Here is an 18,043-nt window from a genome sequence, read left to right as displayed (position 1 = left end):
ACACCGATTAAGGTGTCGTTGAAGGTACCAGATACCGGGCATAACTACCTGTAACACGAGCACGAGGTACACCGAGTTTCTCTCGTGTCAGACAAGATGGTTGAGAGCGTATCGGCAGAAGCCATCCTGGACGCCCTCGAACGCGGCGGATGAAATCGAACTGTGGCGCTTTTGTGGCGGTTATGCTGGGTGCTAAACGTTAGCTGCAGCGAGAGAGAAGCCCGCGAGCCGTCTCATCAGATCTAGCCGATCCTCGAGATTGCTCATCCACATGGGGGGAACTCCGATTCTTCGTGCAAGCTGCTCAACATTTACGTTGATGGAAGTTTGGCGCGCTGGTGAAGATACGAGGCGCAGACAATACAGGCCTTGAGGAGGCTCGTGGTTAGCGCAATGACATCATCCTGACATTCACGGGCCTCGAGACTGTAGCGTTTCACGCTTCCGCAACGCTGCCTTCTGTGTACTCTACCAACAACAACCGCGACAAGATTGAAGTTCAACATGGGACGTCGAGACCGTCTCATCAGCGCGTCTATATTACGCGCCATCTTCAGATCAGATTCGCCTCGTAAGGATGAAAGCGCGCGCTTGGGTCTATTTGCGCGCATCTATGCCTTCTTCGCTGTCTTCAGTCTGACTCTCGCTCGTTATCGCGCATCTCTGTTCAAGAAACTGAGGAATGACACGTGGGAGATTGAAGAGGAAGGGTACATCGAGAGCTTCCGCCCAAGCAAGAGCAAACGGACCGATCTGATCGCCATTGGGGACCTGGGTTACTCAGGCTCGGTACGCGCGGAACCTCGCATATGAGGACGACAGGCTAATGCGCATCAGACATTCTTCACGACACCTAATTCTAAGTACCTGATCAAGTCCCTGCCGCGCAAGTTTGAGCAATCCTTCTTCCGTGATCGCCTCCTCGAGCCCTATGTCGAACATATGGAGCTGAATGAGGACTCCCTCCTCGTCCGCATAACCGACCTCCTCTACTGTCCTACAGCTACCGTCGGAGCCGCTGTAGGCACCGCGCCGAGCCATCATATAATAATGGAGAACATTCTGTACGGGAAGTCGAGCTGCAGCAAGGCCCAACAGAAGCGATGGGAGACATATGACCTCAAGCCCAATGACTACTTCTACCCAGAACGTGACGTGGCTAACGGGCGCCTGGCCCCCGAGAGCGTCAAGGAGCGCCTCATTGATGAATTCGAAGACAAGATCCGAGTGACTATCGATCAGAAAGAGGAGCTTGTTGCGCAGCTATCCAGGGATTCTAAGATCTTACAAGGCAATAATGCGGTTGACTACTCGCTATTCCTCGTCCGCTATCCCGCCGACCTGAACTCTGGTGATGTGCCGCCGCCCCCTGGTCGAGGATCTACATGGCGCACAGGTGTCGTATCGCGCGACGGCAAGTGGGTTTACCGGGCCATCGTACTCGACTTCTTCTGGGCGAAAGACGCACTCCAGGCCCAGACGATGACGGGACTTGTCAAACTCTTCAACACGTTAAAGTTTGGAAAAGACCATGGCCCGATGAGCATTACGACGACGAGCGATGAATATAGACAAAGATTCCTGGGAATGGTGGAGGACATGGTCGAGGTACCAGACAGCGCTGGCAGACCAGCAGGGGAGATACGCAGCCTTGCATCGGTAGCTGCTGACCAAGTGTAGTCGAGCGGTTCATGATGACTGAATGATCTTCATCTCATTCTCTTCGTTGTCGGTCTGGCGTTGGGTTACTCCGGAGTAGTAGGATGCATAAGATACCCGGTCCATGCACATGCAGTTGGACGCTCAAATTCTAATCACATTCCTCGATGAAATCCGTACGAGTGCGCGTAGAAAGCCATGGTTGTGTAACCCATGTCATGATGGCGGTGAAGCACAAAAGTCCAAACGTGGCGTCATCGCACATAGCCCCAACCCTCCGAGTGGTCGATGTCACGAAGCCGACGAGCCTTGCCAACGCACAGCAATGTCACGATAGGCTGCACCCTGGTCATTCCTAGTAGATACCCTGCGTTGTAAGGAATTGCAACCCGGTTTTGGGCAAGGGGATTGGAATGTGTATTCCGAGTGCTCTTGGCCCACCGCCCCATAGGAGGCCAGACCCTGTGTAGGATTACACGCGGAGAGTAGGTGTAATGCCGGCCGTGCGTCCCTTGCATTGAACATGATCTCCGAAGGCCACAGTAGATGTTCTTCGTGCTGTTGCTGCTGCGTCGATGGGAAGAGTGAAGAGCAGAAAAAGGCGCATTGATGACATGGACATGTGCATGAATGACTGCAAGATCACCGTTGATCGAGGTGCTTTTTGCATCGTAGGATTCATCTACCAGAGAGGCTGAGGGAGCGACGATCTCCAGGTTGCGGCTCCAATGACAGCGGCGCACGAGCCAGGCGGATGACGTACGACGTCATTTTGGCAGTCTGTAGGAGGCGGCTGCCACGGCGTCGCACGTATGCGCCGAATCAGCTATATCATCGTCTTTAAGCGCAGCTACTCAATTGCCATATGTAATTGCTTCTTGCCGCCATCCGTCGAGGTCACTTGCCGCGGCGCATCCCATAATCCTTTACCTCGCCTACACCCCCGCGCACTTTCTTCAAGACAAATTCTCTGCCAACCCACCTCACCCTCTCCAGGTACCATCTACATCGCTTACAGATATACACACCAGAACGCGCGCTGAGTAGTCCGGCCTATCGCTATCCGGCCTTGCTGCAGACTATCCTCCCAACCTTTGGAACTAGGCCCCCTCGTCGAATCGCTGGGACCGGTCGACTGCGCTCCAATCACAGCGCTGCTCGCAAGACAGTCCTACGTCACATCACGACATCCGGCTTTCGCGGCCCCCATCTGAAGCATGGCGGCCCTAGCCTTCAAGGCCATCAGCTACGGCGCAGAGCAGATTCCCGACAGCTTCTTCCACAAGCTACCCGGCGGCTACTTTGCACCCCCAGACTCCAAAGAGGGCAAGAAGAGAGGCAAGCACTTGAACCGCAACGAACGAGACGCAAGACAACGGCACCGGAGCGAAGACCGATCCAGTAAGCGCAGCTCCCGGCAAGAGCGCAGCCCGCCGACCGAGTACTCTGACTACACCGACGACACCGACTACGAGCGCGAGCGCGAGCGCCGAAAGAGGGAGCGACGACGCGCAAAGAGCACGGGAACCACTGCTAGTAGAAGTCTGAGTCGCGGACGCCACGGACGACACAGCAGCGACCTGGACGGGCAGCACAGCGATTCACGAGACATGGCCTCACCTCAGCAGGGACAGCCTTACTTCCCTCCTCCGCCCACTTCCGAATACAAGCCCTATAATCCGCAGGAATATGCACCGAGCCCCGTGCAGGACCGCCGCCCTTCTGTCACTCCAGCCTACGGATACTCTCCTCAGGTAAATAATTTTTCCACTTTTCGACGCGCGACACTTGCGACCATGCCCGAGCATCCAACACCGGCGAACTCTTGTCCGCCCATGTTGCGAAGCCGGACCACGTCAGCGACTTCCAGCCCTTTTTCCTTTCAGCCTCATTTACTTCGCACGCTTTCTCGTGGTTCTCCCGTTTCTGCTGCTTTCACTCCGTCATACGAGCCGCCTCTCGCGGCCTTGCTCCAGCGCCCACTCACTAACACTCCGAAGCCACCACCTACAGAGCCGCGCAATGTATCGTTGGATTATGGCCAGTACGATGCGCCCCGAAGCTCTAGATACGCTCCCGGCCCCGGCTACGCTCCCTCGCCCGCCGTAGATGCGCCTATCCCTCCTCCGCCAGTGGGATCAAACTCCCCTATGAACCCTTACCACCACACCGAGTTCCCTGCGAGCGGCGCTGGCTACCAGCCATCTCCCCCGCCCTTCAACCGTCAGCGCTCCAACTCTCAGCCTACTTTCGCGCCTGTGCCCAGCGCAGTCTACCCGACCTACGTGCCCCCATCTGCTGAACAGTCGATGGCCGCATACACCGACACTCGTTCCTCTCGCCGTGAGAGTACCAAGCCTCGTCGCGAACATCGCCACAGGGCTAGGTCCGTTGACTCTCACTCCCATCAGTCCCGCTCTAGCAAAGATTCCCGTCGCGATGATTCACGCATGACTAAAATGCGTGATAGATTTGACGGCATGGATCTGCGCGAAAAGAGTTTGGCGGCTTCGGTGGGAGGTGCGTTGGCGGGAGGACTCGCGGGCAGGTCCTTGGGTAAAAGTAGGCTGACCACACTGGCAGGAGCAGCTGCGGGTGCGTTGGGTGCCAGGCAGATGGCCACACGCTCGAGGTGAGTACCGCGCACACACTTGACTGGTCTTCGTTCTAATTCCATCACAGAAGCGGAAGCGATCGCCACTCCAAATCCCGTTCGCGCTCCCGATCACGAACGCGTGCGCATGACCGCGAACGCAGCAAAGGTCCCAGCCTACGTGCTAGAAGCCGCAGCGTAATAGACCGCCTCCGTTCCAAGTCGCGCGGACACGATGACCGCGACGCACGAAAGGATGACAGACGCGACCGCGATCGCCGTCCAGATCATGGATACGACTATGGTCGCGATGATTACGACTACTTCAGCAGCGATTCTGAGGGTGATGGCAGCCCCGTGAAAACGAGGCGCCATCGCAGGAGGGACTATTAGAGTCTAGACGAGGACCGTTGGTAAGCGTAGACATCCCTACGAGTGTATTATTATATTTCTTCTACTTTCCGAGCTTCTTGCGTTCCATCTGTGTTTGGTTATGACTGCGATTTTGGATCATGTATGGAAACGAGACGACACTTACGATTTACGACACTGACGAAGGATACGACAAAGATCAGGGATGGTCAGGGACGATGAGCTTTCGTTTGTTTACATCGCGAGTCATACGCGTCAACCTTGGTAGCTTGTTTGTTTACATCAACCAGTCGTTACTTCGATGGACAGATGTAGAGAGATGTGAATGTGATGCTTTGAAATGCTGCCTGTACCCCCTAAAGCCAACCACCGATCTAAATGTTGTAAACCAAAAACGCCCTCAAATGCTCAATGTGCTCTCAAATCATGGTATCATGCCAAAATGCTTGTCCCAAACGATCCCTCCAATTCACCCAACCTTCGTAAACACAGCCGTCACTCAGCACGGAAACGGAATCAAATTCACGACTCCCGCCTCGGCAACCTCACTCCCCACACCCACCTCCTGCAACGCAGCTTTGAACCTAATCTCCGTCCTAGCCGCCAGTACCTGTCCCGCCAATTCGACCAAGCTCTGTCCGCACAGCCTCTCCCTCCCCACCACGAAATCAAAGTAGCTCTCCGGAAAATCAAAGTGCAAAGTAATGTCCCTGACGAGCAAATCTTTCATCGCCTTCTTAAACAGCGTGTTACTATCCGCCATGTAAAAACCCGTAAGCAGTTTTTGAACTTGCAATCTCTCGGTATCGGCCTTGAACTTGTCGCTAAGAGCATGAGCGTCCTGGCCTGTGGTACTCCCAACGTAGCGGCGCGTGTCTGCGCAGATTTTCAAGCTGAGCAGACTGGGCGAGACGGTGCTGAGGAGGTAGGATAAGCTGGTGGTGTAGCGATCTGCGCCAGTGCAAACGGGTTTCCAGATTCCGTCGCGCGAGTCCAGGGATGTGGTCATGGAGGTGGGGTAGTAGAGGAGGTCGACTTCGAGATGGCGGACCAAGGGGAGGTCGGTGAGTTGGAGAGGGGGTTCAAAGGCGCCGGATCCTTCTTCTTCTTGTTGTTGGTCGTCGATGGCATCTTTGCTGGAGGGAGTGGGTGGTATGGATGTAATGTAGAAGGTGTTTTTGCCGAAGAATACCGAGCGGGCTTCGTGGTGTATTTGTTTGTTTGTTCGGAGGATGGCTGTGTGGAGGTCGTATTTTGTGTCTTGACGGGCGACGGAGCCTTTGATGGATGATGGGGCGACGAGAAGGTGTGTGTAGATGTGTAGACGGAGCTCTGGGGGAAGGATATCCAGGAACGGTGAGCGTGTTGATTTCGCCATGGTGGTTGACGAGTTCAAGGAATAGAGTTTATCCTTATAGTAACTCGACTCGACTGATTAGTTGGCGACAGGAAGGATATGGGCCGATATGTCGTATCGAGAAATGAGGTTCAGATCCTTAGCAAGGCCAGCCCTATGGATCGTGAGAGAGTCGGAATAGTAGAGTGAGCAGCTTTCCACAACATCAACATCAGCCACAGCAGCGCACACCCCCGGTCTTTATTCTCGAAGACGGCATCAAGTGACCCATTCCGCAATCGTCATCCTGTTGCAAGCCCATGAATTCATTACACTTGACTCGCTCCACCTAGCTATCTAGGAAGCCGTGTAGCCAGGAACCCCTTCACTGGCAACGGCCTTAGGAGACCCTTAGCAAGAAAAACGTCCATGCGCTCACGATGCACACTTCCAAATACTCCTAGCTCTGCCGTCCAAAGACGCGATTGACGTGCAGATCATCGATGTTCGCAAGGATCATGTGGAAGGACTGAGGCGTTCGGCTGCAGACATCCTTGCGCCCAATGTACCGGTGTAGAAGGTGATGAAACTATGGTAGGTGCTCAAGGCGGTTCGGCAAGGCTCCGGAGGGCATGTCGAGCGGCTGGCTAGCAGGCACGAAGCAGACGCCCCGATATGTCAGGGAGAAAGTCCGGTAGCGCGGCCATGGTGTGTTTCTAGAAACATTGAAAAGAAGGTTTATTCGATTGAGAACAGACGTCCAAGAAGCGTAGTCTCGCATGTCGGATGCGCTAGGTTCCAAGTCTTGTTCTAGAGTGTTTCCACGGGCGAGCGCGGAAGAGTTAGTCCGCGCCTGTCTGATACAAGTCTCAAGAAGAGCGTTGGTGATGCCCCAAACGGCCCACACGGCGAATATGCGGCATCGTGTGCAAGTGGAGAGTTGATGTCAAAGTTGATCCCTTGCTTTTTTTTCCCGCTTGATTGCCGAATCGGCATGTTCCTTTGTCCTGGGTAACCAAGCCGGGCTATCTTAACTCCAGTCGGGCAGACTTGCACTCGTTTCCTGCTGTTCCGAACAACTCAGTACCTGTCGGCCGAAGACTCCGGCACACACCCCGTAAAACAGCGCCGTTTTGCTGTCCTTTGTTCGACGCACGCCCGAGGTCCACCCTCGTTGACCTTCCAAACAGCCTCAAGACCTGAAGCACAGCCCGCTGTATCGACTAACTAGCGAAATTCCGCTGTAGTAGATACTCTAGCTGCAGCACTAGATATTCACATGCGATTCGACGGCGCGGCGTGCATCTACCATGCCGCGCAAGGCTCAAACGCTCGGCATCACAACAAAGCCACAGCAGGTAAGATACAAGAAACAGAAGCGGGAACGCACATGGCACGCTAGCAAGATCAGCACTAGAGGGTCGGGAAGAACAGTTCCACGCGAATGATAAACGAGGGAGACGCTCAAGTCGGCTCCACACTCGTCTCTAGTTCCATTGAACCGGAAAGGGCGTTGTGCCTCACTCATGCAATGTCATGCACCGACGAGCCATCGCCTGACCTGACTTTGGGCTTGAATGTGGTCTCCTCTTTACCGCTACTCATCGCACACCTGGCGCGCTTGTCGAACAAAGACGATCCCAAGCTACGAGCCGTGTCGAAACAAACCATCCAGTATACGAGCGAACCATGGAAACAAATCTGACATGCGGCAAGCCACCGAAGAGTCTTCCCCGTGTCATGGCATTGGCATTGGCATGGGCGTATCGTTGGGTCTCTCCGAACGACAATCGGACCCTGAACATCCATCATCCCACCTATCTTGCATGCGCATCGTCGATATGACCCCTCCGTCCGGCTTCTGTCTCCGCTCCGCTCCCATCGCACCCCCCAACCCTCCCTCATATGACGACGTACCAAGACCGCCCGGGCAGCAACGTCGACACTTTCATACCAGCGAATCGCTCCAAATGCCCAATGGAATGCGGAAAAAACACGCTTTGAACCAAGCAATAGATAGCGGTGTGTAACCGGATCCAACTCCGCAGGCACCTCCTCAATCAACCTGCATAGCCCACATCATCTCTCGTGACGAGGCGGGGAGGGGCGCTTACCATCACAAACGGTCCGATCGCAGGTCCCGCTCTCCAAGCAGAAAGGAAAAGCGAGAAAAACCGCCTTTGGATGCATTTGTCGTGCATGTAACTTCGCAATCTAAATCCATCAACTTGGCCGAGAGAGCAAGCAATCTATCTTGGATTTTCTTCCTGCCCTCTCGCGCGCTACATACGGAAGGCGTACCGAAACGACGTGATTCGCTGCCCTCTTTTTGATTTCTGCTCTCTTTGTTTTCTTTTTTTCGCTTCCCTTATCACGAGAGAAGAAGCGAGGCTAGCACATGTCCATCACCATCACAACATGAGCATGGGCGGTCGTCAGAAATGCCAATGTAGGTAAGCACGTGTACTTTGGCGGACGCAGGGTAAACGCATGTACCACGGCCATGTAAGATTTTGGAAAGAAGGTGAAATGCTCAACATGGGTCATGCTGGTTGCGTCGTGTTTCTGTCAGTTGCCGGTGAGACCATTGGTGCGGGAGAGGAAGGACAGAGCGTCGGTGTTGCAAAGTTTGGCACCCTGGACGCAATGAGGTCAGAATCGTAAGATGTTTACCATAAGACGGGCGGACGTCGGTGCTTGGGGCATGGGCGTACGGCGTATGCTCATTACGCGGTTTCGTTACTGTAGCCCAGGTTCGCAAGATGATCCTGTAGATGGATGGGGGTGACAGCACGTCAAACCTGGGTTTGCTCGGGCTTGGGTCGCAATTAAGCTTTTGGGTAAGCGGCGTGCACCTTGAATTGGCCGGTCCGGATGTTGTTCCTGGGCTCTGGGAGTCGGTATCGCACACGGTATGACGGCCTTGTGCTTCACACATGCAGTCTGGGGAGCGCTTGGCTTGGGGGTCGGGACAATAGCGTATGTCTCTCAAACTACCTCTTTCGGTAGCCTTGTGCTCTACTCTTGTCTATCTTGTGGTCAGGCCCGATTAGTATCCCGCAGAATATTCCGATTATGTCCACCAGTAGGAGGCTGCGCGCATAAAGGCCTCACCTGGGCAGTTTGGAGTGTACGGAGTGTTCTCCTAGACATTCTACGGATACATGGTGTGCTATGACGCGATGGAGCTAGTGAGGCGCGTTATCAAGATCGAGCATTGTCGCACCCTCTTGAGATCCATGGATAGGAAGTAAAGCAGCCAACATCGCGTGTAACACATCTTGTCACGCATACACCTAGGGCAAGAAGTGGAAACATCTTGAGTATTCTATATACAAGTTGACTGTAACTAGGAACTAGGAAAACGTAGTATGCACGTACTTCGCTGTACAAGTTCCTCACAGACTATCCTTGCAACCTAGATGTGAAACGAACTGTATTCACACAGATGGCGTGTAGCTTGTCACGATAACCGACTGCTTCAATGCGCATGACTCGATGTTTCAGCGATTGCTCCTGCCCAAGTAAATTAAGGCGGCGCAGCTTCCGAATATCCATGAGATCAATTCGCGCAGTAACGATTCCCTCCTCTTCAGATAGAATTTCAGAAGCTTATTCGCTGTCGCTGGGGATATGGATGACTTCGTCATCGTCGCCTGGAATACTAGGTTCGCGACGTCGTCCGGTGGACCTGCTGGCGGAAGCGGTGCTCCTGTTCGCGAAATTACTGATGCCATCCAGCACCCCATCGAGGAGATTCAAAGACGGAAAGCCGCTTGCATTCCTGCGTGGTGGTTGCATCGACTCTGCCGTATGGCGCGTGGAAGGCGATGCAGTTCGCGACTCAGTAGCTCTCGCCATCCTAGAGCTGGCAGGTCGAGAAGGTCTGGAGTGTGTTGCGCTGCCGGTGAAGCTGTCGAGCCGTCGCTGTTGAGGAGCGCTCTCACCGCTCTGTTCCAGAATCAAATCCAGATCAGAGAGGTCATCTTCTGCTCCGATAAGGCCCTTTTCAAAGGCTTCTAGAGTTTTCTTAATGGTATGGTAAATTGCTTGGGCCATGATTGGTGGGAAGGCGTTGCCTATCTGCTTCGTGGCCTCACTATTGGCACCAGTAAACTCATACACGTATGGGAAGCTCTGGAACAGAGAGAGTTCGCGAGGTGTGAAGTTGCGTATGCCCGAAGGATGGCAGGCTGTTGTACCGCCGGTTGTTATACAGCCGCGGAGGAAAGTCCGCGCATCGTAGGCTGGTTTGGGGATGGGAAACAGTTTGGGCTGATGGTAGAAGTCGTCCATAGCTCGGCTGCCCTGACGGGTGATGTGCTTGAGGGCCTGATCGATGTATACATAGGGTTTCAATCCACTTCCTGGGGCGCCATGTGTGGGCTTTGGGAAGGGAGGGAGAGGTGTACCCCGTCTGGAACATGTCAGTACATGTATCATGGGCATGTGGAACTCAAATGACGGACCTTGCAGCGATGATCAATAGACGCTTACGCTTCTGTACGAGACCGTATTGGCTCAGGTCCTGGATCTTGTAGCGGACATCGTAACCAGCCTTGCCAATGTCGTACAAGAGCATGAGGAAGTTCCTCTTGTGCTGCTCGCGGGTGGCGAGGCCAAAGGTCTGCTCCAGGGTTGCGACACGCGGTTTGACTTTGTTAAGGATCGGACCAACAGTGTAAATGGCTTCGTAGTTCTCTTGATCCTTGGGTCCATCGCGGGTACTAACGATTATTAGTAAATGATCATATCCTGAAAATGTTCTCTTACTGTGCGGGGCTCCAGTAACAGCAAGGAGGCGAGAGGTGGAGTACATCGACTTTCCAGCTCTCCTTGCTAATACCGTTTGGCGGAAAGTCATGCGCATTCATCTTCCATGCGTACGCGCCAGGATGATTCAGGCGGTATGCAGCAAACGCGCCTTCATCATTGTCGAGACCCCATTGAACATAGTACCCGGCTTGGGCCGCGCCTTGACTTGCACCTCCAGCTCCGCAGAATACGTCGCCGAATACCAGACGGCCCTGCTTCGAAGGATGCCGAATCTTCCGTTTTGATGGCTCATGGTCCAAGATCTCGAAGTCAGGAGACTCATCGCGTGCACGCCGCTTCTTCGAGGAAGGCTCCTCGCTCACGACAACGTAGCCAGGCTCTTTAGAATCTTCTATCGCTATCGACGTCTCACGAGAAAGACCGGGACCCTGAGTGGGAGCTGGAGTCGCAGTTGCATCCGCCTCGTGGGTATATAGATGACGAACAATACCGCCGTATGGCTTTGATCTAGTGCCGCTCATGTAGAGAATGTTGACAACACGGCAAGTGAGCCTGCCACCGTGGAATATTTGCTTCTTGATGTCGTCCTTACTCATACTATTCGGCCATGCAGCACGACCCTCGGATCGGAAGCTGAGGAACGGATAAGGTTTGTTGGTCAGCGTACACTCGCGCGCTCGGTCAACCTCTTCGATGTCGACGTCTTCCATGCCCGCGACAAAAGGTGGTCTACGATCATCTTCGTCAAGACGGAGGACCATGCCCAATTCGTTCATCTTCCCTTGAGAGAAGTCAGTATATGTCCTCAAGCCTGTATCTATCGTACTCACAATCGAAGATTTGGCCAAGGTACTTAGTGCGTCGCATTCGCCAACCTCGGAGTCGCACCTCATCCGTCTCCATGTTCATAATGATGATTTTGATACGAAGAAAATCTCCCGAATGCATAGCACCCTCATCTTGGTTCGAACGATCTTTCAACTCTACGGTATCGCCCGGCTTTATGACGAAACTATTGCTGATCTTGTATCTCTGGATTGCAACATCCGGTAGAGATATGTCGTTGCCTGGGGGAGGTTTGCGTGTGCGGCTCTTTCCCTTGTTCGAGCTCTGAGTGGTTGGTGTAGCAGATGACTCACGAGAATTAACAGCGGTGATCTCAAGATCGGATTCGGAATCTGAGATTTAAATATCAGTCAATGAACTCAGTCAAACGAGGAAGTAGTGACTCACCATAGTCGAGAAGCTCGATATCACTGTCATCATCGTTCCAGGTCTCGTTATAGTCGTCGGGTACGATGCAGGGTCGTGTTGATGACATGTTGTCTGCTGCTGCTTCTTAGTATTAGCGACACAATCACGAAAGTAGGAGTGGAAAGCGCGACGATCCACGCGGCCTACCTGGCAGTTGCCCTTTGCACAAAGTCGTGACTAGGTAGTTGCTGCAATGCGCGCGCTAGCAACGATAGCTAGAGATTTATCGCGACTTGCGAGTTCCGAAGTGCAACTAACGGACAGACACGATGTTGCTGTAGCCGGTGTTTAAAGCTGCCTGCGTGGTGTTTAGCAGTCGAAACTGCGAGAGACACTGTGTTGTTATTCTAGCAAAGAGGCCAAAGCGCCAAGGCATCAACGGTGAAGGTGAGTCTGCTAGACGCCAGAAGGGGAAGGAAGGTGAGCTGTAGCCCAGTTTTGTTGCAGATGGCGTAGGCAGCCTAGAGAACTCACGCGTTCTGACGCGCGGTGAGGGCGACTTGTGATGACGAATTGCGATGCAAAGGTGATGCTCGTCTACTGGTAGCCAAAGCCATGGACAAACATACTTGAAACTTGAGATCAATCTCTCAAAATGTGCAAGAAATAGAAGATAGTTGTGGTGACTGAAAGAACCGACAGTTGAAAGAGACGTAACCAACAGTCATAAAAACATCGCAGTAAAGGTACCCCGCGCGATTCCACATGGGTAGTGTAGTAGCGGTGTATTCAGCAAGATGCAAGTAATAAGTACCGTAGGGATTTGGAGATAAGAAATGCTCTCAAGGATGCTATCCCACCTAACCCAACTATACAAAGGCGCCTATACCAAATCTCACCGTCACAATCTCGCGTCGTGTCTCATCGGATCGTCTTTTGTACAAACTCCTTCTCCAGGCGTCCGACCTCCTGCTTGAAGGTTTCGACTTCTTTCCAGCAATCCAGCGGTCGGCGGTCGTGTGTCCGCAGACATGAGACGACAGCCTCCTTGGCTTTGGTGACATCGGCATCGGCCTGTTCCAGCTTCTTCCTCTGCTCGAGCTTCGCCTTGAGCTGCTCGATCTCCTTGGTGACACTGTCCCTGCTCATGTCCTTTTGTCTTTGCTTCTCGGCGAGGGTGGAGCTGCTAGATGTCGCATCCTGGATCTTCTCGACTAGGGAGGGTTCATCGGACTGTGGGGTCTCGGTGGAGAGGGTTTCGCTGAACTTGGAGAAATTCTGGGTTTCTTGCTCGCGCAGCTTCTCGAGCTCGGCGGTTAGGCGTTCCTGGTATTGGAGTTCTTGCTGTCTTGATCGCGCCGAGTCTGTCTGCACGTGTGTTAGCCCCAATTCGCCTATTTGAGCCATTTGACGTACGAAAGTGTTCTTCTGCAGCGATCCGACGAGTTCATTGGAGAAGCTGTAGGGGTGATCTCTGCGCGCAAATTATCAGCACACGACGTCACTGGCTGATTCATCTCTTATGAGGGGCTGAGGCCATTGGATGTGGGAGATGCGACGTACGAGGAGAAGACGTGCTGCTTGACCTCTGACGAGGGTTTTGAGTTCTCGGCGCCCATGGTTGCGGTGGTGGCTCCTGGGGATTTCTAGAGCGATGATGCTGTTCCTGCAAGAAGTCGGAGCTGACGGCTTGGCCGGCGAAAGCACGCTAGGAAGCATCCCTGCAAACGATCCGAGGGCGCGTCAGGGAAACACCAGAAGTCTCCCCTCATGTTTGTGTTTGTGGGTTCCGCTTTCATTACGTGACAATTCACAACGCACCGCGAGGATACAACTTGAGCAACTCGCTGTTGTCCACGTGACCATCCATTGGCTATCATTACCCAAACCACGACCCACGACGACAACATCACAGCCAACCCAGCCCCTCCCTTCCCGCGATGCAGTCCTCCCTAAACAACTGGCTCAAGAAGCCAAGCCTCGATAAACAACCCGCGCCGCCCTCAAACGCTCCTCCAATGGCATCATCAAAGACAAACCGGCCACCGCCTCCCCCAAAGTCTGTCTCTGCGCCGACGCGCGTTCCCTCTAACCCGACCCCTACGCCTTCGAACATGGAGAACTGGAACGATATACCCGACGACTTCCTCCAAGCACCCTCAAAACCGCGATCAAAGAAGAGCCCTCGTCCCTCTCGAACAGTCACGCCTGCTATCTCGCGCATACCTTCACCCATCACCCTCTCTACCCAACAGCCAGCCATCCCGAAGCTCTTCGACCTACGCCCTCTACCGCCGAACGTCCAACTTGTACCCCTGACCGAAGACTTGCTACCAGCATTCAAGCGCCTGAATACCCTCACTCTCCCCATATCCTACCCAGAGACCTTTTACAAGGAAACAATGACCGAGCCACACCACGGCATTACCCTCGTAGCAGTATGGCACTCGTCGCCCGCGAATGCCACCTCAGCATCTCCCACAGAGAAACCACATCTCGTTGGTGCCGTCCGATGTCGCATACTTCCTTCCTCGAACCTATACATCTCCACTATTGGCGTCCTAGCTCCCTACCGCTCCCACGGCATCGCTATGCATCTTCTACAGACGATAGTCAAAAAAGCTGTCGAGCTTCACAGTGTACGCTGTGTCACAGCACATGTGTGGGAGGCCAATGAGGAAGGCATGGAATGGTACAAGAAGCGGAACTTTGAGATACTCGAGAGAGAAGAGGGATACTACAGGAAGCTGAGACCACAGGGCGCCTTCCTTGTGAGGAAGTGGATTGGTGTTGGAGACCTTCTGGGAAATGGCACTCAGCAAGAGAATGGAGCAGGCGGTGAATGATCAGGTATTACCCTCGAGGCCTGGACAGTAACTACCGTTCATTTTACCCATGTGGCTCCTCGCGCACTATTGCCATTCCTCGCCTAGAGCTTTCTCGAGCAGTGTCAACCCCATGATCTGGCTCGGCATGCAGAGCGCCCACTCTTCCGCATCCTAATCATCCGCCCCCGGGTTACGATACAATCCTGCGATCGTCTCGAGCGTCGCGCGGGTTTCCCGTCAAGTGTTCCGGCTACCAGTCTCACTGCTTGTATCGAACAATCTATCCTTTCGCCATCTGGGAAAAGGAAACGAATCACGATCGCCCTCGAGTGGATGTGAGTCTGGTGTTCGGACATGGGTCAACTGGGTATCAATTTGCGGCTAAAACACATCCCAGTCTATAAGCGTGGCCATGGATAAGAATAGCATCAAGAATAGTCGCGAAGCATCTCGGAACGCAGGCGAGCTGCGGATGGCCTTTAGGCAATGAATTTTGGTCAAAGCCTTGTAGCTGTGTATCGTGGGCGACCCGTCTAAGCATCACTCTGCAATGCACTGCAACGAACGCGGATACATCCATCGATCGCAGCGCATCCTATCTCTCCAAGACTTCCAAATGCAACTTTTGAGTGCTTTGTCGTGTTTGGCTGACTGGACGAGATCTCGCCATGCTTGACATTGCCTGTACCGTCACAATGGCACACAAACTCGCTAGCCACAATATAGGCGAATGCAAGAGCAGATTAGGATGGCCTCGTATCTGAGCTTGGCCCTGGCCAGACTGCATGTCTACAATGGAGCCGCGGGTGTTCAGAACAAGAGCCAGAAAGCCATCATTGAGCCTGTCGTTGACTTCCTAGACTTGAACCGACTAGTAGCATAAGATCGTTGATATAAGATGCTGTCGCTGTCCCATCAATTCAGACCCCTCAGCTGGATAAGCATCTTCGTTCACGAACATATCATTATCTGACTATCAAACCACCATGCAGCTCACGACGCTTGCGCTTTTGACAAGCCTCTCGGCAGTATGCTTTGCGGTATGTACCTAGGCAACTCGTTACTCGCAAGAGTGTCTCATACTGACAGCAATAGGCGCCAGCAAACAACCATGTCGACATTGTACCTCGCCAGACGTACATCATAACATGCATTGGGGGTCGTTGCACCGACAACATCAGCCGGCCTACATCGGGTGTGCCACAGCCAACGACAAGCAAAGTCACAACGACAACAACAACCAAGAAGCCTGAGCCGACCACATCAAGCAAGAAGCCCGAGCCTACACCTACAACCACTTCAAAGAAGCCTGAACCACCCAAGTCAAGTACGAAGCCAGCACCAACGTCGACCACTACGACCAAGAAGCCTGAACCGCCCACGACTAGCAAGAAGCCAGAGCCTACCCCGACAAAGGTCAGTCATTGTAGTGTCTCATCGCGAATGCATACTAATCTCTTTAGACTACCATCAAGACGACTACAAAGACTACCGAGAAGCCCACAAAGACGACCACTGAGGAGACTGGCCCGAGCAGCACGAGATGCCCTGTGCCTGCTTACTACAAGTGCGGAGGCTGGGATTACACTAAGCCTTGGGACGGCTGCACGGTCTGCGAAAAGGGCTCAACATGCGTAGAACAGAACGGTATGTGGACACTAATGCGTCGTTCTTGTGCTACGAAACTAATCTTTGTTAGAATGGTATTTCCAGTGCGTGCCAGACAGCGCCATTGTAGCAGAGTGATGAGATGGGTCGGCTTTCACACGCGTCTAGATAGATGGTACAGCAGGTGCTTTCGCGTCTCTATCTGCCCAGGCATCTTCAGACTGGGAGCAGTTCTACTTTTACACCAAATCTTAGCCAAGATACCTCACGCTTGTCTCTTACATTCGCGCCACTTTATCTTTCCTTTTGCAGAAGTAAATGCGCTCAACATATACTCGAAGCCATCTTAACTCAAGCTTCCCAACAATGCGATGACCAAGGCTTACTATGCGCGTCGAAGCATGACAAGGCGCGTGTAGCGGATATGGTGGGGTAGCTCCAACACGTCCCTGGCACGCCCCACCATACTAAATAAATCCCCATACCAACGTCATACCTACGGACTGAGCTCCGGTAGCTGCCGTGATGGTTGCATTCTTCATTTCACGCTTTCCTTAGACTTTACCTTCGTAACGTTGCTTGTGACCTCATCTTCTACGCGCTTTACTGCCGAACTTTTCAATTGACCCATTCCCTGCGCGTCTCGTCTCGTCACTCCGATCCTCGTCTTACAGCAGCCACAACAGCAGGTCTACGAATAGACACAATGCCCGACCCACGAGTCTTCATAATCCGCCACGGCGAAACAGAATGGTCGCTCAACGGACGCCACACAGGAGTCTCAGACATACCACTCACCGAAAACGGCGAGAAGCGCGTAAAAGCCACTGGCAAAGCGCTCGTCGGCGACGACAGATTGATCGTGCCGAGCAATCTAGCCCACATGTACGTCCAAATTCCCTTCTCAAACTCCCCAGACACAACCCAAGAAACGCCAAAACTCTCAGCCACTGACCCTACCCACCCACACAGCTACGTCTCGCCCCGCACACGCTCCCAACGTACCCTCGAACTCCTAAACCTCGGCTGCAAAGAACGCTACCCCTGGCACTCCACCTCGAAACCGCACACGCCTGACATCCGCACACACGCCACAATCGAAGTAACAGAAGCAGTCCGGGAATGGGACTACGGCGACTACGAAGGCCGCGTGACCTCTGAAATAAAAGCCGACCGCGAGAAACGCGGATTGGGATCTAACTGGGACATATGGAAAGACGGGTGTGAAGGCGGCGAGAGTCCAGAAGATGTGACGGAGAGACTGGATAAGCTGATCAAGGAGCTGAGGGAGAAGTATCACAAGGGTAAGTTTGGGAAGGATGGGAAGCCGAATGATGTGCTTATTGTGGCGCATGGGCATATTTTGAGGAGCTTTGCGGCGAGGTGGGTGGGGAAGAGGTTGGAGGAGAACCCTAGCTTGATTCTAGAGGCCGGTGGTGTTGGCACGTTGAGTTATGAGCATCATAGTATTGATGAACCGGCGATTTTGCTGGGTGGTGCTTTCGTGGTTGATGTTGTGGAGAAGGAACAGGAGGAGAAGAACGAGAAGGCGTAGGTATCTCCATGAAAACCACCCAGGAGTCTACATCGCCTTCGGACCTTGTTAGGTATCGGTTCTCGTACTGATGTTGTCTGCAATGCACATGTTACATCACAGCAATCATCAGTAAGTGGGTT

At 53.4% G+C, this 18,043-nt stretch overlaps 6 protein-coding genes across 6 annotated transcripts; 3 read left to right on the top strand and 3 right to left on the bottom strand.

Annotated features, from left to right (window-relative positions):
* Positions 1–504: 504 nt before the first annotated feature.
* On the top strand, positions 505–1,680 carry J4E88_005927 (uncharacterized protein; the record flags this gene model as incomplete). Its single annotated transcript, XM_049399558.1, has 2 exons — positions 505–789; positions 838–1,680. The coding sequence occupies 2 exons, from the start codon at positions 505–507 to the stop codon at positions 1,678–1,680; spliced, it is 1,128 nt and encodes a 375-aa protein (XP_049254571.1).
* Positions 1,681–5,123: 3,443 nt separating this feature from the next.
* Positions 5,124–6,002, bottom strand: J4E88_005926 (uncharacterized protein; the record flags this gene model as incomplete). The annotated part of the gene is made up of 1 exon (XM_049399557.1): positions 5,124–6,002. The coding sequence occupies one exon, from the start codon at positions 6,000–6,002 to the stop codon at positions 5,124–5,126; it is 879 nt and encodes a 292-aa protein (XP_049254570.1).
* Positions 6,003–9,572: 3,570 nt separating this feature from the next.
* Positions 9,573–12,057, bottom strand: J4E88_005925 (uncharacterized protein; the record flags this gene model as incomplete). The annotated part of the gene is made up of 5 exons (XM_049399556.1): positions 9,573–10,377; positions 10,430–10,687; positions 10,734–11,517; positions 11,567–11,914; positions 11,970–12,057. The coding sequence occupies 5 exons, from the start codon at positions 12,055–12,057 to the stop codon at positions 9,573–9,575; spliced, it is 2,283 nt and encodes a 760-aa protein (XP_049254569.1).
* A 794-nt stretch (positions 12,058–12,851) lies between these two features.
* J4E88_005924 (uncharacterized protein) lies at positions 12,852–13,549 on the bottom strand (the record flags this gene model as incomplete). Its single annotated transcript, XM_049399555.1, has 3 exons — positions 12,852–13,298; positions 13,347–13,389; positions 13,494–13,549. The coding sequence occupies 3 exons, from the start codon at positions 13,547–13,549 to the stop codon at positions 12,852–12,854; spliced, it is 546 nt and encodes a 181-aa protein (XP_049254568.1).
* A 321-nt stretch (positions 13,550–13,870) lies between these two features.
* Positions 13,871–14,776, top strand: J4E88_005923 (uncharacterized protein; the record flags this gene model as incomplete). Its single annotated transcript, XM_049399554.1, has 1 exon — positions 13,871–14,776. The coding sequence occupies one exon, from the start codon at positions 13,871–13,873 to the stop codon at positions 14,774–14,776; it is 906 nt and encodes a 301-aa protein (XP_049254567.1).
* A 730-nt stretch (positions 14,777–15,506) lies between these two features.
* On the top strand, positions 15,507–17,921 carry J4E88_005922 (uncharacterized protein; the record flags this gene model as incomplete). Its single annotated transcript, XM_049399553.1, has 6 exons — positions 15,507–15,514; positions 15,539–15,632; positions 15,854–16,174; positions 16,222–16,405; positions 17,053–17,251; positions 17,339–17,921. The coding sequence occupies 6 exons, from the start codon at positions 15,507–15,509 to the stop codon at positions 17,919–17,921; spliced, it is 1,389 nt and encodes a 462-aa protein (XP_049254566.1).
* Between the last annotated feature and the right edge of the window lie 122 nt (positions 17,922–18,043).

The sequence above is a fragment of the Alternaria novae-zelandiae genome (genome assembly GCF_023758075.1).
Source record: "Alternaria novae-zelandiae strain BMP 2774 chromosome Unknown scaffold_11, whole genome shotgun sequence".
In the NCBI taxonomy this organism is placed as follows: Eukaryota; Fungi; Ascomycota; class Dothideomycetes; order Pleosporales; family Pleosporaceae; genus Alternaria; species Alternaria novae-zelandiae.
This window is presented reverse-complemented; position numbering and strand designations above follow the sequence as displayed.